General features: G+C 38.1%; 1 protein-coding gene across 1 annotated transcript in view; it reads right to left on the minus strand.

Annotated features, from left to right (window-relative positions):
• Window positions 1-5,552: 5,552 nt before the first annotated feature.
• Window positions 5,553-23,383, minus strand: part of CEP89 (centrosomal protein 89) — a 31,570-nt gene continuing 13,739 nt past the window's right edge. Inside the window, exons 12-19 of the mRNA XM_061345904.1 lie at window positions 22,579-22,686; window positions 21,062-21,173; window positions 19,204-19,384; window positions 18,135-18,302; window positions 17,338-17,479; window positions 14,584-14,673; window positions 9,585-9,754; window positions 5,553-5,950 (exon numbers count right to left, since the gene is read on the minus strand). Of these exons, the coding sequence (XP_061201888.1) occupies window positions 5,713-5,950; window positions 9,585-9,754; window positions 14,584-14,673; window positions 17,338-17,479; window positions 18,135-18,302; window positions 19,204-19,384; window positions 21,062-21,173; window positions 22,579-22,686 (1,209 nt within the window). The 3' untranslated portion in view covers window positions 5,553-5,712. The remainder of the gene's footprint in view (window positions 5,951-9,584; window positions 9,755-14,583; window positions 14,674-17,337; window positions 17,480-18,134; window positions 18,303-19,203; window positions 19,385-21,061; window positions 21,174-22,578; window positions 22,687-23,383) is intronic.

Below are 23,383 nucleotides of genomic sequence, written 5' to 3' on the forward strand. Positions count from 1 at the left end.
TTACTGCAGAATCTGCAGTGGTTTGTTTGGGTTTGAAAAGTGGTGACAGCGTTTTTGGGTTACTGTCACATTATTTAACCCAAATGTTTTTCTAGGGAAAATTATGTTTGGTTATTTTTAAGGTCCTTCCCAACCCTAACTGTTCTATGGTTGTATGATTTGTAGACAGTATATGCTGGCTGTGGACAGGCAGCAATGAACCTTCAATGTGACTGCACTTCCACAGATTCTGAATCAGTTTTTCAGTTTCTTGATAGGAATTGGAGGATGCTACATGGTTCTATGGTGAAAGGAAGCTGGAACTGCTTTTTGGGTTCAATTTACAGACTGGAAGGTACTGGAAATGGGAGGGAGGTGCAGTGTATCGGTATGCTGTGTCAGCAGTGGTTGTGGTAATGTAGTAAAGTTGTTAACATCAGGTGGGTAGCAATTTGCTGATAAATTGGCATGGATAGAGTTTTTGTAGTAAAATGATTTCTTTAGTATCTATATTTAGTACAGTATCTGTGAAACAATGTGAAGTAACATGTTTTCCTCAATACCTGTGCACTAACCAAGCTTACTTGATTATGCAGAATTCCAACACATTCACACTTTAGTGTGTTTGGAACTTGTTCCTAAATACAAGGAGATGATTTACTCGGAACAGAATAGTTGATTCTTCATTCCAGCACTTTAAAGATGCATAAGAATTGTTACCTGTACAAACAGGAAGCGTATTCTGCTGTTTGTTTCTTTGTGGTACAACAGCGCCTGGCATTAACAGCTGTGACGATGCAGTGAGTATGAATTATCAGTAATTCTGTCTGGTTTTATTTCTCTGTAAGCTAAGCTGAAAGGGAAGAAATAGTAAAAGGTATCGATTTTGAAGGGCTTTTATTGGTGAGTCTCTGTTCTCACCAGCAAATTGCAGCAGCAAGGCCTAAAAAGGGTACTTTAAAACATCTGTAAGAGAGTAGATGAAGAGTTAATTGAAAAGGTTGGGCAGAAGGAAGCAGTGGCTCATTGCTAGGCTGGGAAGAGGTTTGTTCTGCAGGAGTGTGTCCTGGATCTGGTCTGTTCATGTTCCTGTTTATATTGCAGCTGACGGAAAATACTGGGAATGACAGATCTGTGAACAGTACAAAATGGGGAGGATGTTGTAATGGAGTGAGCTGGTGAAGGGCTACAACGTTTTGCCCAAGGAAGTTAAAAGGATTCCTTCATTACACACCTTTAATTAAAGATTAATGCGTTATCTGTCAGTAGTAGCCCAGTAAATCCTCTTAAGGATAAGGCTGTTTTTCTGTGATCCTCAATATTCTGTAGTGTGCTGGGAACGACACCAAGCATGGGAGAGGAATCAGAACAAATGTACCAGCTTCGGAAGTTGGAATCACTGAAAGCTGTCACATTTCCTTAGTTAGTGTGTATAGAAGAAACCCTGAAAGCTTTGAATTCATGCTTGTGAACATTGAGCAGGACTCGCAGCAAGTGCTCTGGAATGCGCAAAGTGATTTCTATGCAAATCGTGCCACTGGAGACAGCAGAGCAGAGCAGACCTTTGTGGGTCTGCCTGGTTGCTGCAGGAGGTACAGGTTTCAAAGGTGTACAGTACCCACACAATGTCCACAGTGTGCAGGGTAGTACTTCAGAGTTTAGGTAACAAGCTCTTCATAAGTGTGTGTGACAGCACCTCTGCAGCCTCTGTCACCTTTATGATTTTGGATTTCCAAAGGTGGTTGTTCCACATGTCAGCCTGTGCCTTTGGTACTTATCCCTGATGCTATTTTCTTCAATGAACTTCATCCCATTACTTAGTGTGGTTCAAAGGTTACTTAAAGTAATTTATTTCCATCCTTGATGTTAACAGAACAGTGAAGAATGATTACAAGTTTTGTGTCTTCCTTAGTTTTCACACGCTAGTTAAAAAAGGAATCTGCAACTTTGTGTATCCCAGAAGTTCCCTTTGTTGTGGTTTAGCAGCATCGCATTTTTGTGTGTAATAGCAGCAGTGGAAACGATTAAATTGATCAATGGGTAGTACTGTGTATTAGGGGTAGCTAAAACAAACTGTAGAGGAGACAGTTCTCTTTGACTCCATGGAGAAATGGTAAGATGCCAGACTGTAGCAGTTAACTGGGGTCGGCTGCGGAGATAACATTCTTAAAATGCTTAATCCTGAAAGAACTACCTATAGTGACACACACCATATTGTTCACTTTTTATTCTTTTGCACTGTTTGCTTCCACCATTTGTTTCCCAGATGAAGCAAGGTGAGCAGGGCTGTCTGCTGTGTCAGTGCAGGCTACTGTGTCCTTCTGCAGATGCTGCAGAAGGATTTCACCTTGTGTCAGTTGGCGCCCAGTAGATACAGATGCAGAAGCAGCATCCAGCAGGTGTGCAGTGTGCTGTGACATGGTGAAAAGGCACAGATCCCTTGCAACCAGAAACCCCTTTCAGAACTTCACAGAGTTGGTGAGATCGTATGAGACCAGCTCCTGTCTGGACAGGGAACCACTGCCTGTTGTTTGGGATGTTTCGTGCTCGTGTTCTTGATAGCAGTGCTCAGTGAAGCTGGTGGCTTTGGTCTTAAAACACCATTAAATGACTTGTGACCACTGTCATAACCTCCTCCAGGCTTCATGAGGGTAACGTCTCTGAAACCTAAAGCTTTATGGATGACGCCTTAAGAAAGGCCAAATTCCTACTACTTCTGCAAATGTTTGTGGTTACAATTTATGTATCTTGCTGCAACCCCTGAGTAAGAGCAGAGTCCTGGTGTTAATGCATGCACAACTATGTCAAAGCTGTGAAATAGTTTCCTTCTGCTTTGGTGTCTTATCACCAAAGCAGTTCAGTATCATAAAAAAGACTTGTTTCCCTTTGGTAGAGACGTGCAGATTAATTTTGAATGGGTAAGAGTTACTTTAGTTGGCTTTTGTACTGGGAAAAAAACACCTCAATTACATTATAGGTTTTCCAGCACTGGTGTCTGACTCACCAAAGATAATGTTATTTATGGTGTATAAATGTTTTCATTGGCAGTGCATCTTTATGGAGTGAATTGGTAATGAGAAATTAATACCAGAGAACATTGTCCATTCCAGGAGGATGGATCTTGTACTTGCATGGTAGCATGCATTTGGTATTAAGAAACAAAAAGTTTTCCATTTCTGTGTTCTAACTTAATTCTAGCCTAATCCATTTAAAACTTGTTTTTCCCTTCTGGTTTCATATGGAACCAAAGTAGATGAGGCCCTCACTGACATGGTTTAGTGGTGATCTTGGTAGTCCTGGGGTAATGGTTGGACCTTTTGATCTTAAACGTCTTTTCCAACCTAGTTGATTCTGTCAGTCTAGTCTAATTTGTTTTAGTTACCTGACTTGAATCAGGGTTCCTTCTGCTGGATAAATCCCTGTGTTCTATGGCAATATAAAGGAAAAAATCATATTCCAAGTATTTTCAGTTTGTGACATAAAAGTCTCTAGGAACAGTTAAGGTTAGCCTGTGTGTCATTGTTGTGATGGTTACATTGCATCTTCCTGTGGTTCATGGTAGGTTTATTTGCCTCATCCAAGTTGTATAAAGCATAACAGAGCAGCTGTGTCTAGGCCATTAACCCAAGGAACCAACTGAGCTGACTCTTCCACTGGACAACTCTTCCATAACCTCCACTGTCAAATAGCCCATCCCTACATGTGATTCGAGCTGCAGTGGTGAGCTATGGAAGTGCTCAGTGCTGCTTCACCATGCTTGGTGCTGGCAGCAGGAGCTGGCACCTTCCTCAGGTGGTGTTTCAAGCAGTTGACTTCAACATTGTGTGTGGATGTTGGCAATTAAAAACACATCTAACTCTTATATTATTATATGTTTTAAAATCCTAATTAACTCCCAGTAGTGGTTCCTGGTGGCGTTTGGTTATCAAGTAATGAAGTTAAATCCCCCATGACTGCACCTCCTGGAGTTCTCTCAGTTCTCAATATTCTGAAGCTGTAGGCAGTAATAGTGAAAATACCCAAAATGCCTCCAGTTGGGTCGGTTTCTAATGTCTCATTTGGGGTTTTTCCAGTGCTCAAAGAAAATCAGTTTTTAACTGCTGCTTAAGTGTAGAAGTGATGGTGATCATCCTTTTAAGATGCTGCTTCCAGTTAACTTTTGAGACACTGGATTTTTGTTTGATTATTTTAAGTAGTGGTGTTGCCTGTTGGGCAATCATAACTCTGAAAATTACCAACTTTAGTCATTTCAGTGGGGTATTTGCAGGGGGTGTGTGTGTTGCATTTCTGGGTTGTTTTCATCATGTTTAAATGTTGTATTCTAATAAAAAAGGGTTTATTTTTTTCAGACGAGCATTTCTGTGTGTGGCGTTTTTTAAATGTTTTTTTCTAGTCCTAAAACTAGTGCAGTAAACATGATTTTCATGTTCTTTTTGGACACAGAAACATCCTAAAAACAAGTGTTTTAATGCAAGATGAAGAACATTCAGAACTTCATCTTTCATCTGAAAGAGACGTAAAGGAAAACTAGTTGAGAGAGTAAGAGTTTGTTTCCAAACTGCTGGAAGGCATTGGAGAGAAGCACCCGTCTAATCATTAATGCTGTTTGTAAGACATTTGACACTCTTGTAAATGTGTTTGCCTTTGTTAATCTGAAACGATTCCTGGATTTCACTGTCCAAAGATGTCAGGTACATGATCTGTACGCGTGTATTTGAAATAGCTGTTAACAGCACTCCTTGGTGTACCAGAAAGTGCCCTTGAGCCACAAAAGGTCTTTTTAACCCACGGGACATTGTGTTTTCTGTTTCCTTGCATATGCTGTGGAAACACTGTGGGATCTCCCAGGGATTCGATGAACTTTAGCTCATTTAAACTTTCACATAATGTTCGAATGATATGCAAATGCCAAAGTGAGTGTAGCATTTCTGCATGTAGAGGGTTGGTGCTGATGTGCTGTCCTCTGTCCTTTGAACCAGGTATTGAACACTCCTAGAAAAGGGGAGCTGGGGAAGGGGAAGCTGATGTGGCCCCCCCCCCGGGGTGTCATTCTCAGGCATTCCCTCTTCAGTGGGAGAACAGTAAAAACAATATGCAGAGTTCTGAAAATCTCACTTGTGTTTTCAAGGACTTACCAGTATGATTGGATTTTCCCTGTGCAGTTTACTTAAGACATATTCAAAGGGCAATTAAACCCAGTCTTTGCCACACAGGCAGTAAAGATGCTTCATCACCAATAATGAGAACAGACAATACTTTTTTTTTTTTCCAACTTTGGTCATATTCCATGTGTCCTTTATTTGGTGATTTGGGAAGAATCTACTGGAATTTGTGTTTTAAATTAAAACATACATAATAGAGACACGTTATTTATTCTGTCACAGGCTGTTTGGCTTGTCTTTGCTTGTTTTGCGGCAAGGTACATGTCTGTGCTTGAAGGTCAAGCTTACCAGTTTGTTGACTGGGTGTCTTTTATGTCAACTTCAAGCTGTGCCACATTTTGCCTTAACAAGGAGCAGCTTTTTCTTCAAAAGCTGAAGTCCTGTTTTAGGCTTAATCTACACTGCTGATGATACAGCTGGATAATAATGCTAGGTTTTTATTCTGATGATGCTAAAAATACAATCATTTTGAAGAGGGCAGATCTTCCACTACATTTTGTGTTGCTGAAAGTCAGCTTCAAGCACCGGGTTCTGTTTCTTGGCTGAGATGCATAATGCGTCTTTGTTCTTATCACTGAAATTCTTGCTCAATTTCATTTTTAGTAGTGGATGAAAGTTTCACATCACAATAGCTAAAATCATGTCCATATAGGAAGTCCTTCTGAGAGCTTTCATCTAAATGTAGCTCGTGAGCTGTGGCAGTGCTCCACATGTTGTTCTTTCCCTGGGATTTATATAACAGTTCTCGCATTCTCCTGTTTTCTCTGGATGTGGATTCCCAAATGATTTCAAGTTCCCCTTCTGTTTTCCTTTAAAAAAAAAAAAAAAAAAAAAGAAGAAGCTAATTTAAAAAGTGCTTTCCAGCAGTACGTAATTTTGATATGTGGATAAGCAAATAATAAACTGCAGGTGACATTTGAAATGATGATTGAAATTCATTCCTTTTTTTTAAAAAAAAAGCTCTCTCTAATTGTAATGCTAGAGAGGCGAGGATAGGGAAAAAAGATCTGGACCCATGTAGTAAGTAAGTTGGATTTAGTCAGAGAATCCCAGACTGGTTTGGTTTGGAAGGGCCCTTAAAGCTCATCCAGTTCCAACCCCTTGCCATGGGCAGGGACACCTTCCATTAGACCAGGTTGCTCCAAGCCCTGTCCAGCCTGGCCTTGAACACTGCCAGGGATGGGGCAGGCACAGCTTCTCTGGGCACCCTGTGCCAGGGCCTCATGATCACGTTGCAGAATTTCTTCCTAACCTCTAATCTAAATCTACCCACTGTCAGTTTAAAGCCATTCACCCTTGTCCTGTCACAACACACCCTTGTAAAAGAGCAGCACAGGCAAGGTCCAAATATTGTGACTGCTGCTGTCCACTCAATCCAGGATTCATCAGGATTTGTGAGGCTGTGGTTTTGCTTCCTGAGATGGGCTTGTCTGTACCACATGCCCCTTCATACAGGAATCCTGCATCTCTTTGCTCCAAGGCTGAAGTGTCTGATCAGAAGGTCACTTTGGTGCTTAGCTAATGCCTCTTTGTGGAGGTCAAATGCAAGCTCTGGAAACCTTAAGGCCTTTTAAGGCATTATAACCTTATGGGCCTGTTTGTCTGACCACCCAAGCATAAATGAGTGAATTATGTAATGTGTGTTGGGTGTTTTTTTTCCTCATAAAAAAGGTTATTTGTCAAACATACCAGCTAACATGACTTCATGCAGTTGTTAATACTTTCAATAAAAGCATCGATTTTATGAAAAAAAAAAAAATAAATATCAGTTTTAAGAATTACCCACATGGCTAAGATTTCTTCAGTAGCAAAGAATGAGGTGCTTTGGAGGTGGTGGTGTATCTGAACCCTTCTTGGAGTATTAGTTTTTAAACAGAGTTGAGGTGCAGAATCTGAGAGCACTCACTGGTGTTGCTTTGGAAGGAGCAGTCAAAGCACATTGTTGTCAAGGGGAGTCTACTGCAGATGCCCCGGCTCTGCACAGTGTGCTGCAGTCACAGGTAAGGCTCCTCATGGTGCTGCTGCTGATGGTCTGGTTTTCTCAACACTTAGTTTCTTCTGAGAACAGCCCTCCCCTCCCTCCTCTTACATCTTCCTGTATCTCACCAGAAATTCCCTCAGCTGTGCACAGCACTGCCATCCTTGACTATGACTACTGTGACATTACCCTGTACAGACCACAGCCCCTGGGGTAACCCTTGGTACTCCTGTTACTGGTAACCAGTGTTACTGTGTCCATAGCAGCTGGTTTGTCTCTTCAAAACAAACTTGGCATGTAGAACCAGATACATACTCAAGCTATAAATGTGTCCTGTTTCCAGATGTCTTTTGGAAAAAGCACCAAGTCTGTTTCTCATAGATGTACACTGCTGCCCAGAGAAGCTGTGACTGCCCCATCCCTGGCAGTGTCCAAGGCCAGGCTGGATGAGGCTTGGAGCAACCTGTTCTAGTGGAAGGTGTCCCTGCCCATGACAGGCGGTTGGAACTGGATGAGCTGTAAAGTTTTTCCAGTCAAAACTGGTCTGGGATTCTATAAAATGAGTAAAAATAAAAACTGCATTCAATCCCAAACCTAGCCAAAAAATGCAAGATTTGTATTTGCTTAATAGTAAGCAAAATGTCAGTGCTGCACTGTGTTTGAAGATTAAAAAGTCAACAGAAGTAGATTTTAAAGCAGATTATTCTTTACAAAAGTCAAGAGCTTTCTGCCCTCACTGAAGTCATCCAGCCTTAATCTCTGAGAAATGTTATTTGGGCTGGCACAAGAATTCATTTTCATCTGTCATCTAACAGTTTATTTACATAATCCTCAACACAAAGATTAACAATCTGTACTGGTGTTACAATTTTATATGTGACCTTATGGGTATGACAGCTCCTCTCCCTTGCCTGTGCATGGCTGTGAAGATTTTCTACTGTTGGCCCTCTTCTGAGGACAGCCTAAAGCAGTTCATGACTCAGGCATTTAACATCCAAAGTACAGCAGCTGTAATGATCTCCCAGTACTGCTGCTCTGCAGAAGACTTATGAAACACACCGTGACCTCAGGGTAAGTGCCCTCTGAAAGAGACCTGAAGCATTTATGAACCTGGTTTTCTACCCTGGAAGCACATTAACAACTTTGTTCATATCTGAAACATGCCATGCAGCTAAGGAAAAGTATGTGATAATGATCACTCAGATTACTCTGTAAACAATTAAAATGTCATTATCAGCTGCTCAAAGAACAGAAAATGGCTTCTTATCAGTTCCTGTAGGCAAAAGGTTGCTGTGAATTTCCAATATTCTCTAGCAAAGGCTGTAATTATTGGGAAGGTTCTACAGAGCAGCTTCTAGGAAAGTAAAATTCGCGTATCTTTAGAAGCTTTAAAAGCTTTTCTTTAGCTAAAGAACAATTCACAGATTCACACAACGGTTAGGATTGGAAGGACTAATTTGTGTGCTTAGTGAAGACAAGTCAATTGAGCTTGAAGAGGGAAAAGGGAATTTCTACTGTGTAGAAAGTGTAATTAATTATTTGATATTGCTGTATTACATCATCTCATTTACCTACTTTGGGGGTAGAAAGGTAAACTTTTGAAGATCCATATTATGGGACTTTAAATTATGATATATGCTACATCTAAAAAACCTCTTTAACTATCTGTTAACATTAACTCACAAGTATGAAACGCAATTAATGCAAAATCCTAAATAAAGTATTTCCAAATAAATGTGGAATAGTCAAAATACTGTTTTGTCACACTCCTTAATAGCACTATATAAAGTAATCAAGAGAAACTCTGCTGATATCAGGTAGATGGTACCAAACTCTGTTTTTCTACTATTTTTTTATCTATTATTTCACAAAGGCTGAAATGACTTGCCAAATGACTGCTTACTTACCTCTCTTCAGCTGTAAAAACTTTTTGCTGTATGCTGATAAGGTCAATGTGATATGAAGCTTTCCACTGCCAAAAGGGAAATGTGCCTTTAAAGGACTCTACTAAAAGGATATTTCAACACTGACAGTCATAATCTTGTATAATCTGTTAAATTATCTTTTTATTCTGCACATAGCCCATCTAAGTCACTTATTAACAGAACAGTAAGGTAAGGAAACCCATCATATGTATTCCCTTAATTTCCTATTATTCTGAAAACTGTTGAGGGGCGTGGAGGGGAAAGTGTTCAGCCTTTAGTAGAAGATTAATAATTAACATATATCTTCATGATGTATATACACACACCCCAAATCAAAGACAAGGCACAGATTATTAGTCTTTTTGAGAAGAAATCTGAAGAACAGTAGTAGCAATCCAGAATAAACCCCTCTTTCAAAAGGTCTTGGAGTTGGAAATTAAGAGACCATACCATACGAGGCAAGAACTGGCGGCTGTGTGTAGCTGCCTCCCCTTTTACACATCAGATCTACTTGGATTGCTCCTGCCCGTGACTGATTACCTTTTCTGCTGCAGCACTTCATCCAGGGTTTCCTGCTTGTCTTGCAGCAGACGCTGAAGCTGCTTCACTTCATGCTGGTACCAAGCAGTCTTCACAGCAAATTCTTTCTCCTGTTCAATCATCTTAAGACTGATATCTCCAAGCTTCCCAGTTGCTTTCTTTTTATATAACTATAACGGTTTAAGATAATACGGAAAACAGGATTATAGCAGAAATAAGAATAACTCACTGCCAAGAAAAGAAATAGCTAGGGATAGTAATTTGCAGTTTAATCTTTACATTGGTGCTGCCTTGCTTAAGTATGCGAGGTAGGTTGCATTATGGTTCTATTTACCTATTCATTAATTTGAAGGTGTTAAAATCATAGTTTGTTCTGCATATAAACTAGTGTGTACAGTGCTGTATGTTCATTGTAAGAGTCAAAAGAATTAGCTGGGGAAAAAAAAGGTTTGTTTTCCAAGATGCAAAGCTACCCTGCATAGCACGTGTTGCTTACCAGTTGTCCAGCAGTCATATTTATCAATACATACCATGGAACAAGTGTCTGTGTTCTGCTGTTTCATCTTAATACTAAGAGGAAGAAAAGACTGGCTTCAAGTTTTAAAATATCTTGCTGCTTCACATAATAGTTCCTGTTGTTCAGTGAAGCACAAATGATTTTTTGTTTATTGACAGTAACTAACTATACTGGCCTTATCTCAAACCCAAGAAATTATTCCTGTACAAAGTGATTTTTCTTTCTGAAATAACATCCCATTGAATTACATGAGAGCTGGAGGAGTTGAAAACTACAGCTTGTGCAGTTACATGTTTCTACATGCTGCTGCAAAAACAACAGGTATTATCCAATATTAGCTTTTTTTGTTTTGATTGCAAATAGAATGCTTAAACTGTTACTGTACTGCAGAATGTGATGCTTGACAAAACAACCCACCAAAAAAGTAATTGCTATGCTAACCTTTCAGTCTGACATTGCTGGAGGGGGAAGGAGAAAAACTAAGATATATATACAGGCTTGACTTGATATAGGCAAAAGGACAGAGTTTTGGGATGGAAGAACCTCCTTTAATAAAACTGCAAACTATTTAGTAAGCTTTGAAAATACTCCTATTTATGTCTTGCTAATATAAAGTTTTATCTAAGGTGTTAACCACTAGGTTTTTATCTTCATCTGAATGGGAGCAGAAAGTTTAAGTATGCCTTTTACAGGAAGGAAAACAAAAAAAAAGGTGGGGGAGAACTTTTTAGGTATGTGCTACAGGCTATATAATCCTTTCCACAAACTGCTTCCTTTTTAGCTCTTGTGAAATGTGTTGGAGTTTCATTTTTGGAGGTATAGGATAGTGGTACAGCATAGTAATTTCCTAGAAGGTCAGTCTCTCAAGAAGTGATGCTAACTTCCATTGTTACTGTTGTGGGTTTTTTTCCCCCTAAGTTTTCCCTGTCACTCATAAGAAAAAAATTAGAAGCCTCTGCAAGTTAACTAGTCACATCACTGAAGTTTTCAGATTCCCAGAGAAGTCTTCAAAATGCAGAATTAGATGCTTGCACTTGGAATGTTATGGAAAGATAAAGGCAAACCTGTTCCTTATAAGCAAAGGGTAGCTTTGAGTTAGTCCAGAGGAAGTGCAGGAGAAAAGCTGAACTTTCAACTGTCAATAAATGTCTCCTTCAGCTCCAGACCTGGAACCTGACATTCTCTATGCAGGGCAGATGCCTATCACTGTTCCAGAGAACTAGAAAGAACTTCCTCTTTTAACACACAAAAAGGCTGATAAAGAAAGTGGTCAATAGTACTGGTGAAATCCACTTTCTACCTAGTGGTCATTGATCATCCAGCTACTGGGAAGCCTGCGTTTTAACCTGGACTCTGCCTCAGCTATAAGGGATAGAGACAATTCTGATCATGCTCCTGTGACTGTAACTAAGTCTTTACTTAAAATGTGTAAGCTATCTCATCAGAACTTCAGCACTTCACTAAGTGAGGGGTGCCCAGGCTGCTCCTTACTTGTAGTGAGAGCCTGGCGGGGTTAGGGTGGTTCTGGACACACTGACACAACTGCTGGCACTCAGAGATCCTTCACAGTATGCTACCACTGTGCTCAAGACAACGTGCTGTTAATTTTATCTAAAGTGAAGCAGGTAGCAGTGAACAGACTTGTGGAGATGATGATTTTAAGGAAGAGGGTGACAACGTGAAGCTGGAAGTGGTAGTATTTTCCTCCAGAGCTGCAGAGGGTAGTCTGCCCAATGTCATGGCACTGCCAGCATGTAGTACCCACCCAAGATGAGGAAAGATCATGGATGCAGCAGCTGGTACTGAAGCTGACATAGTTCCTGTGATGACACAGTAAGTATGGCAAAAATGCCAACAAAACACCCCATCAAAAAAGAAATTGCTATGCTAGCCTTTCAGATTGAAAGCACTGGGCAGGGGGGAAGAAAGTAAAACAGATATATTTAAACCTTTTTCTTTTTGGTACACAAAAGCTGCTCTATGCATAATAATTTACTGGTTCTGTCATGATACTGAATTCAACTACAATAGTTCAGTTGGAAGGAACCTCTCATGATGATTCAACTGCAGGTTTAAGTGTTTTATGACTGAAGTTAAATGATAAAGTTTCATGTGTCAAGGACTCTTATGATTATTGCTGACAGCATATCAGCTCCTAAATGCAATAATGGGTTTTATGGTTAGTTTCCTTGCTTCTATCTTCTCCAGGAACAGATTGCAAATTAGTAAGTATTGTCTTTCCTTCCTGCCAGATGGACCAAGACTGGATACTGGTAGGAAAAAAATAAGGGCAGCCTGTTTGTTGAAGCTGCATGACAATGAGGGGAGTTACAGTGGAAGATGCTAGATGAGAGGTATCTTCAGTATAAAGGTTGTTTTCTACCTATTTTTACTAAAACATTGTTTGACGAAATTACTATCAAACAGAGATTCAGAAGCAATGAAACAATTTGTAATAATCTGATTTCATTTTGACAGGGTGTCTAATTTAAAGATGAATTACGTTTGCACTGAAGGAAAGGAAAAGGTGCCTGATGATGAACTGGAGTGCAAAATCCATTATTAGAGATTTACTATTCACAGTTGCAAGCCCAAACTCTTGAACTGTCTTCCCAGAACTTGTGCTAGATGTTTGACTAAAATAATTAATGTAGGAGACAGATCTCCCTGTGTTAGCTGTCCCTTTTGCTGCTATGAGACAGGAGTCCTGATGACACAAATATTAGTTCAGGCTCATACTAAAAGACAAACCAATATGGAATTCTGATTGTAAAAAAATAGTTTCAACATAATAAACCCTGGCATCCTCAAGTTCTTCCCATGGATCATCAAACTGCTTCATAATTACAATTATGGAGGTAAAAAGAGACTCCCCAGGGACTCACAAAGTTCTGCCTCAGATTACTATGCTGACCATGGCACTGAGTCATATCTCTAAATTCTCAGGATCAGCTGGACCAAGATCTCTTTTCGAAGCTACGCAAGCATGCTCCCAGAATACTGGTATCACTGCTTGGATTTCTCTACTTTGGTCGCCTCCTCTTGGGATCTACATACCAGTGATTCAGAAAGCGAGCCCAAGATTTGTGTGTGTGAGTATCATTCCCTCCAGTCTAACAGTATGTCTCGTATAGGGCTTCTGCCGGCGCCTCTGTTCTTCACAAACCTGAGATGCAGTGTTTTATCATTGGTAAATTTTTAACTGAACTATAAAACAACTTAATCACAAACTTTAACCTTTATGGACAGATAAAAATGTGTCTAGTATGATATGTATGTATTTTTGTTAAAGCCCAATAACTTGTGTGTGAATATGGGCACAATGACAACCATGGCACTATTCTGCGTTTCTTTTACTATGAAGTAAAACACCATCTCGTATCTGCCAACAGAACAGATATTTGAATGTTATTCATTAACAACCTTACCCTGCTTTTATCAAATACATTGTCAGAAAGAAAAAACAACAGTCCTATTATAAGCTGGTTCAGATTTGAGTCAAATTTGTTCTGATGTCAAAGAGAAACACTGAATATTCCACTGTACAATCAGATTTTTCAGAAAGTTTTGAGTAATAATAATTATGACAAAAAAGCTTGCAGTTGAATGTTAAAGGGCCAACCTAAGGAACAGTTTTTGTGCTTTAATATTTTTCATGATTCAATATGCCTGAAAAATTCTGACATCAACTGAACTATATAAAGGTAGAAATAAACATAATTTGCTTTCAAAATTAAAATACAAAACTACATTTTGTTTCTTTAACAGAGATCCTGCAAAATAATGATCTATTTTTCTGAATATCTTTCTAAAGCAATATATATTACTCTTTTATATGGAAACAAATGTACCACGTATCCTTTTCCTTCCTTGAGTTTACAGTAAAAGCCATTACTGTAGCACCAAAGATGTTAAACCAGAAGTTTCAAATGTATTTCACACTACACTACAACTACACAATACAATTTGTGTTTGTTTGGAGAACTGTGAACGTAACTTATAATGTACTCTCTAACGAGGCTACATGTTTGAATATCATCTGAGTATCTAAACCTCCTACACTATGGGCACACGAAAGTACTGATGATAACTGCAGACTCAAGAGATGTTTTTCATTCTTCCAAATCTAACTGTAATGGGTTTTAAGTTGAAGCATTACTACAAGCTCAAAAAAGTAGCAGAGGATAACTGAGTTACACTACAGAGCAAAAATGAAACACAAGTAAGTTTTTAATTACTTTTACAACCACTACTAATTCTCTAGGTAATGGTGTAAATGCGATGACATGACAGATGTGCAGATGTACATATACAACAGAAAAAGATGTTTGTGAAAACTATGATAATCTATTTTGCTTTTTAGAACTCTGTATAAAATAATCCACGAGTCTTTCATAGAACAGCCACAGATTAGCTACTGACTTTTCTCATTAAATAATCCAAAATGTTTTACATAACATTTAGCTTAGAGTCAGTGATTACCTTAACTTTTTCTTCCAATCTTCCCAAGCGTAGACTCCCTTGTACTATTTTGTTGAGAACACCATGATTCTCTTTTTCCAAACATTTGACCTGCAAAGATGTAGTACACATAACTAAATGTAATCATTACTTTAGACAGGGCAGAAAAAACACATACACCAAAGAAGACAAAGCTATTCTGTTTTGAGCTCCAACAGTCTGAAAAACAAAGACGAAAAAAGAATCTTGCAAATTATTCTAACAGCGGCTTATTAAGAAATTGTCAGTTGACTGCAAATACTATCCCATTAACAAAATTAGACTTTGAAACAGTTTATTCTGAAAGGATTATAGCTACTGATAATGTAAACCCAACTAATCCTGTGTATTTTCTACACATGGGTATGTAGGGATCCCATTTGTATGCCTGAGATTCACAATTCTCCAGTTCACCCTTGGGTGAGATTTAGTAGTTTGCTCTCCAAAGAACCCTTGCAATTGGCAGGGATTCATGCAAGGAACATGCCTGATGTGGCTTATGAAATGCTTCTTATTTATGACTGTTTCCATAATTTCAAAAGCACTATATTCTCAGGTAAAAAATGTAATCCAAACAAAACCTGCATGAGCTGTAACAATTTAAAAACTGTAAGAGACTTCAACTGAATCAGCAATGTCTGACCACCTTGAATGACCCACATCATTCAGAGACACACCTCCTTTCACAGAAGTCACAATTAACCAGCATTGCTGAAGTCATGAGCTTCTTGCTCCGTCAGTGGCATTCTGATTTACTGTGTGATGGATGAATCATACAATATAATAAAGTACCATTTTGACAGCTGCTAACTCAGGATTACAGTTCATCTGTGTTGCACTGCCAAAAATTGATTTAATTACATTTGTTGCTGCGCTGTTTTACTGGATTTATCAGTAGGTTGTCACTGTTCCTGGAACTAGTAAAATTAAGACTATCCATTCATTTTTGTGAGGATGTGGTTACTATTTACTTCTGTTTTTTTAATCCTTATTAAGTAAGAATACAGAGTAATTAAGTGCTGTATCCTTTTGGCTCTCCCTGTTCTTCTGGAATAAATCTGCATAGAAGAAATTACTGAATTTTGAGGGGAATGATAATACATTTTAAAACATATACCATGTTCAATAGTGGCTTTTCATAATAATTAGGGTGTGGCTCTGGTTAAATTTTGTGTTTATTTGTTTTTTAGGCCTTATTATTAGACAACATTATCAGATTACCTGACTACAAGATACCTGCCATCTACTTTTTTGCCAAGGAACGTTTTAAATTCAGTGATTACAAGTAGGAACAGATTGTTCTGATTCAGCTCTACCAGGCAGCAAAGTAAACTGAGTATTTAAAGGTTTTACTGATACTAGACTATTTCAGTAGAAAAAGTCTGTCTCAGAATATACTGTCAGCCCAGACACAGTGAATTCATAAAAAACCCCAGGACTTGTGTGCTGTTTAGTTTCTAAGCCACAAGATGGAGAAATCATGGACGACAAATAAGCTTGGATCACCATCATACCCACAGGACAATGTTATCCTGAAGGTAGAAATGAATTCTGTTTTGCATGACAAGACTGAATCAGTTTACACTTGTCTAAGGAAAGTTTTGGCTGTAGTTGACTCTGTTTTGGGCTGTTTTCTGCAGACCTACTGTGATCTCTCTGCACATACATGAAATGATTTTCTAGTGCGTACTTCCAAGTGCAGGTTTCAGAAGGGAAAACTATGATGTCAGATACTGCACACTGGCAAAGACAGGGTTTACACTTTCATGTGGTTATCAAAGTTATGTTAAGACATTTCCTTCTGAAACAGCTTTTTTTTACTGCTAAAAGTATTCTGAACATCTACTAGGGTATTAGTAAGCACACCACACGAATGGCATTCCACATGTGGTATGCCGAATATTTGAAGGTAGATATACCAGAGACTTAGAGATAAGAACCAGTTCCCCTAATTCCTAAGAGATGTTTATTGTGCCTAGTTTCACAATCCTAAAGTTCACTTAGCAGTGGACAAGGATTTGAGTTGTTTCTCTTACAGAATTAGGAATTAACTACTACGGAATCTTTTTACCCAACACTGATGACAACTTTTGTCTACTGCTTGAACAGAAGCTAAAGAAGGTTTATTTTAACAAAGTTTTGTGAAACGGTTTCCAGACCAATTTAAAGACAGAGTGCCAATAAGTAAAATTGAAACTGTATCCAAGATCTCGTGAAGGAAACAGTGTGCTTCTAAAAAGCCCAGCAATTTCTAAGTTGTCCCAACTCAACCAGTCTGTCAAAATGATGGCTCACCAAAAAGGAGCAATAATGTGCACATGGATCCACAGTAGAAGGTCCATACAGATCACTTCAAGGATAATTTACCTTTGATTCAGAAATACATGTTAAAAATGTATGGTTGTGTGCTATTTTTGTAACGTGTAGCTTCAACAACTGAAGCCAATTTCTGAAGTCAGGTTAAAAACTCTTAAACTTTACACATACCCCTGCAGATACTAATGCTAGTGCTTAATTATGTTATCTCCAGAAATTACGGTAGTTGGTTTTAACCACTCTTCTAGAAAATAATCTTTTGCTGCCCCTATCCTGTTTGCAAAAGTCTATTTAAATAGCTAAATCCCTAAACTGAAATTATAGCTTTTTTCAATAATTCGAATTAACACTTAGTTGTGCCAGTAGGGTGATAACTGTGAAGTATCAATTAAGTAATATTAATTATTTAAAGGTAATTACCAAAAACATAAGATGATCACGTTCCTGAGTTATCTTCTCCACCAAACCAATAAGGTTTGTTAGATATAGATGAGCTGCAACTTCTTTTTCTGTTGCTTCTTTCAAGTGCACTTTCAAAAGATCTATTTTTTTCCTCAATTGTCTATAAAATTAACAGAAAAAGGGAGATCTTCAGATTGGGAATTAATAACGGCATAAAAAGAACTTGCATTGCATGCACATACTAACTCGCACAAGTCTCAATCAAATATACTGTCAAAAACATATCAGCTAAAGTATCTGTAATGCAGAAGTATGATTTCCCATTTTTGGGGGCTGTTTTTCTTTACAATATATTGTGCTAATAACAGTAACAATGATTCAAAAAACCAACTTGTGCAAAGGCTACAAGCTCGTATTAAAAAAAAAGGACAGTAATATTAAAAAAAAAAAAGTTTTATTTTTTGAAGTACGGTGAAGTTTTATTTTTTGAAGTACGACTCAGATGTGCAAGAAGGTCTGCAGATAATGTAACACCCTGTTTTTTCAGGTGAGTACATAAATGCTAATTGCTATAGCTGTTAGCATTAAAGATATATTCTTAATTTGCATGTAGAATTAGAGAAGTGTGTATAAAAAACTTATGAAGCTTCTGGACAACGAGATGTGACAAAGATATGTTTAGGAAACATGTTTTCTTCTGTAACAGGTAAAAAATACACACTGTGGGATGTCAGACAATGCTTTTATAGATATTTCTGCTGCTGCCTTCAGAAATACAACTATTTATATACAAGAAAAAGGGAATGGGGTATGACCTGTTTGTCTTTTGTGTCATTTGCATCTCAGTTTCCAAGATCTTGTTGTCAGCTATGAAGTTGTTTTTCTCTAAAAGCAGTTTCTTGTTCTCAGCTTGCAGTGATGCTATCTTTCCCATCAGATCTTCCACCTCACACTGCTTTTTCTCCTGCTCCTGTTGTAAATGGCTGCAAATACCAACAATGTACAACAGGCATCATATACAGACCTGCTTCACCAAAAAGCTAAGTTACAGTAAGATACCCATGTTGAAGGTATGAAAAAGATGCACTGGGAATGTTTAATGTTCAGTGGTGTCATCAGAAGAGAGGAATTACAATCTCATATGATATCAAATAATGAATGAAGCATAATGCAAACAGAATTATTAGAATAATTAATCCTGACTGCAATTGAAACAGAATTTAAATTATGAAAATATTGTGTATAGTCCAGATGTATTCTCTTCCTCATTTTTCCCAAAGAAATTACTAGCAATGCCAAAAAACAAGGTCTGAGAGTTTTCCATGAAGGCACTGTACCAACAGTTTGCTTTTGAAAGCAAACAAATTTACAGGATGTCTATAGAAAAACATTACAGATTATGCTGCATGATAGCACTTTTGCGTTCTGCTGTTTTGTGTTATTTCCATATTGTAAAGACTGGAGAAACTTAGTATTTTTAGTTTAGAATTTCAGGATCCTTCAGACATTTTCCTAAAGATGGGAACAAAAGAAGAAGAACATTTTATATAATAGTGTTGATAGAACTAATTAGATTTGACAAAAACTGTATTTTTAATGCCTCCTCTTCCACTCTTGAAAAAGGTATGTTTAGAAGTATGTACTCTTATGGTAGAAACATTTCTACTGATGTCTCCAGATCTGGGATTTCCTTCTGTAAATTTAGTTGTCTATAAAAAGCACAACAGTATTTTTTGAAGTACTTTCCTTACACTTTGAAGTTACCTTTCTAGATTACCAGCATGTTTCTATTCCCCTCTTACCTACAGAGTCATGTGTATGCATATCTGTTCAAGTGGGTGTTTTGTGGAACTGTTTCTCCATGCCCCCTATGTAATCTCATACCTTTTTAAATCCTTCACCAAAGCAAAGTGCTCCTCTTCTGCTATTCTGCTGTTCAACTTGGCTTTTAGATCTTCACAAATAGAATCCAAAGCTTCCAGCTGCTTCTGGTACGCTGCTATCTCTTTTTCTTGACCCTGTTTCTTATCTTCCAAGATCATTATCTGTTTGGTCAATTTTGAAGCTTTAGGAGGAAAAAAACCCCCACAATTGAGCACTGTAGAACTAAATCAACTAATTAACTCCAACTACACCAGTAATATGTTAATTCCCAGTTGTTCACAGCATTCTGAAATAGTGGATTTGCCAGTTTGTTTTGTATTTTAACAGTTTAGTTTGGTGTGGTGTGTGTTGTGTGTGTCCCCTGTTCTCCCCCCAGGCAGTTTGTTTTGGAAAAGTGCTAAAGCTTTAAGACTGCTTCTTTTCAGGGCTATAAGCTATCTGCTCACTGAAATGTCATTTTACTCTCAAAAATCCTACGACTCAGACTTTGTTAATTCAGGGAAAGAACCTAAAATGCAACATGACTTTTGTAGCCTAGTAGGTAGAGCACGTATTTCAAAACTGCCTAGTTTCTGTCCACTGATCTATGAGTTTTTCCTGTAGTATGTACTTCAGTCACCAAATATGCTGCCGAAACAGTTGCAGGAATTGAATGGAAGATCAGGGTCCTTGTTTCCTCATAAGAACTCCAGCAATAGGTAACAAAATCTGTCAGTTTCCTAGGGATGTTCTGACAACTCTTACCACATCGCTATTTGAGATTTGGAAAGAGGAACACCTGATTTTGGGTCATTGTCCTTTGGGCTTGGGTATGAATAGTTATCTTCTAAACGCAGGTGGATATACAGCTATCTATATATATATGAAACTAGACAAGAAACTCAGAAACTTTAAATGAAGAAAGGAAATTATTTATGAAATTAGGTGGCAAATGAATGCAAAAAATTCAGCAGTGGAGTTTTGCTACATAAATTCACTTAATGAAATTGTTCTCATCAGTGACTTACATGAATCTGTCATGATTAAACGTTTTTCAGAACATCCTGATCTGTGAATAAAAATTAAATTTTGCCTTTTAAACTTCACTAAGAAATCTTAGTTGCAGTTCTGGGATTTTAAATTACACCACACTTAATTCTCTTTCTAATATCAAGTCAGACTAATTAAGAAGTAGCATCCAGAGGAATCTATTGCTGCAAAAAATAATTAGCAGCAGAAAAAATCAATCTCATTCAAGAAATAATATTTACAGGCAAGACAAGAAATAGCAAGTGTTCTGAATTCAGGCAACTACAAACCTCTGATAAAACAGCAATAGATAACAGATTATTATTTGAGGATGCATGTAAATTTAAGCAGTATCAAATTATAAAAGTGTAAAATCAAATACTGCTGCATGTAATTAACTATCTTAAGCAATAAACATTGTTTACAAAGCAGAAAATTAAAAACCCTACAAATTCTAAACTGAAACTTAAATAAGCAAATACCCCACAAATACCAACCTGTAAAATTTAAAGTGCTCTTAAATTCTGAAAAGGAGCATATTGCTATTTAACAGTTCTTCTCACATCTTCAGAGGAAACAGATCAAACTGGAGTATGCTGTAGAGCGTCAGTAGGTGATACTGACATTTCTTTCAGTATCATTTGACATCTGAGAGCTTCATTTCATATTAGGGTTACCTACATTCAGCAATGCTTTGTAGCCATATATGAAGTTGAAAAAAAACAACCAAACCAAACCAACCCACCCTGCCCTAAAAAACACCAAAACAAGCTCCCCATCCCAAAACAGAACTAAACTTGCAGAACCAGCTTTGGTGTAGCTAAAATGACTAGCAACTCAAGCACTTTACCTTCTTGAACATGTTGTCTGTGAGTATCTTTTGCTTTAGCCTGTTGAATTTTAAGCTGCTCCATCAACAATCCGTTTTCTTCCAAAACTAGCTTGGCTTGAGTTTGCAGCTGCTGCCTGCAGTGACAACCAGCTTATAAATTAAATACAATTCAAATATTAACTTATGGCCAAAGAGAAAACGCTAATGGCTTCCAATAGTGTCAAGTTACAAAACTATATTTCAACCTCTTTAAAGAACAAATTATTCTAAGTGAAACAGTCCCAGCTTTCTCAGACTTCTAAGAGAATTAAAGCTACATAATGGTGCCGATGACTTGGAGACAGCTATGTAACTACTAAGTGAACCAAATTTGTTTTCAAAACATAAACCTGATACCTTTATAATATCCTATTTAACCAAATCTATACAAAAACTAAATACTTTATAGTTCTGCTTGAGGAGAGTCTCACTGACAGTTGATGTTATTTGTTAAATCTGCAGAGATTAAGACTGGAAGAGACATACTGAGTCATGAAGTTCTCCTAGTGTGGACTCAGTGTCATATGGTCCCTTCCATACAATTACCACCTGCATAATCAGTGCAGTATGTTTATGTTCACTGCTCACAGTGGATGCTATTGAAAAACCTGTTACACTGGTTAAGAATCCTCTTCCAATTTCCAACTTAGGTTTGTTTATGGTGAATGAACACCCACTTGTCCTAGACTCTGCCCTCCCGTCCTATAAAAGCAGCTTATGTAGTCCTTTGTATGCCTCCTGTTCCTGATGTGCCTACAGAAAGCAACATTGTCCTTTCTCAGCTTTTGTTTCCTAAACAAGAAAGGCAAATATCTCTACACTCCAAATAAAAGAGGCCCTCCTTTTCCTTGGCTACAGCACAAACCCTTTCAGCTTTGTTTCCCTGTACATACATACGGATGACTGGGACTCTCCAGATTTCCATGTAATTGTGTGGTTATTGTCCAGCTTCTACTAGAAGGATCTATTCTAACATTCCACAGGACTAGACTGCCTGTTTTTTTTCCCCTTTACAGCTGCTGCCCTAAAAAGCTCACAATCATCTTGTGATGAACCAGTATGACCAGTCTTTTCTCCATCTCGGTTACTAACTGACTTAGGTAAATTGTTATTAAGCCTCATAAGCATTTTATACAATTTAATTTCATTATGTTTGCAAGATTCTTCTAATGCCCTATTCCAGTGAAAAACTGAGGCACACTCCTACTATTAGTAAAAGTATAAAAGTTAAGCATGTAACTTGCAAGCTCTGGGACAGAATTACATGAGCTTCAGGTGCAAAACTGCACACTCACTATTTAATCTTTACTTCAAAATTATTCCAGGCACTGCAGATCAGCACAGCCTCTGAAAGACATAATCATGACCCAACTAACTCTTCAGCAAAACTTAATTTGCTTTAGGGGAACAGAATTTTTCCTTAAGGGCTGCCTTAAAAGTTTGCATGCAACAAGCAAATAATGAGTAGGTTTTGAATTAATTTTTATTAATATTACTTGCCATTCTGTAGGGGTAATAAAGTTATTTTTATTTAATTGTTCATGCAGGTCTTCATTCTCCTTCACCAACTTTTCAACTTGAACTTTAAAATTCTTTATATCATTCTGGAAGAGAAAGAAATCCACATAAATTTTTTTAGCAGTATTCTGTTTTGGTTTTTAAATCAACAAAACTTATAAATATACACGCCTGTGTGCTTTCTAATTCTTCTGTTAAAAACATAAAAACAAGATACAGGTTGGGCAGAGAAGAGATTCAGAGCAGCCCTGCAGAGGAGTTGGGGGTGTTGGTTGATCAGAAAATGAACATGAGCTGCCTTCAGTGTGCTCTCACAGCACAGAAAGCCAACTGCATCAAAAGGAGCATGAGTAGCAGGTTGAAGGAGGTGATCCTGCCCCTCTACTCTGCTCTCATGAGACCTCACTTGGAGCATCATATACAGTTTTGGTGTCCTCAGCCTAAAAAGGACATGGATCTGTTGGAACAAGTCCAGAGGAGGGCCACGAGGACCATCAGGGGGCTGGAGCACCTCCCATATGAAGACAGGCTGAGAAAGCTGGGGCTGTTCAGCCTGGAGAAGCTGCATGGAGACTCCGTAGCAGCCTTCCAATATCTGAAGGGGGCCTACAAGGATGCTGGGGGTGGACTCTTCATTAGGGAGTGTAGTGACAGGACAAGGGGTAATGTGTTAAAACTTAAACAGGGGAATTTTAGATTGGATATAAGGAAGAAGTTCTTTACTGTAAGGGTGGTGAGGCACTGGAATGCGTTGCCCAGGGAAGTTTTGAATGCTCCATCCCT

This window comes from Neopsephotus bourkii, unplaced genomic scaffold, assembly GCF_033783945.1.
Source record: "Neopsephotus bourkii isolate Nb327-2 ecotype Australia unplaced genomic scaffold, CSIRO-AGI_Nbou_v1 NB_245, whole genome shotgun sequence".
NCBI classification, from domain to species: Eukaryota; Metazoa; Chordata; class Aves; order Psittaciformes; family Psittacidae; genus Neopsephotus; species Neopsephotus bourkii.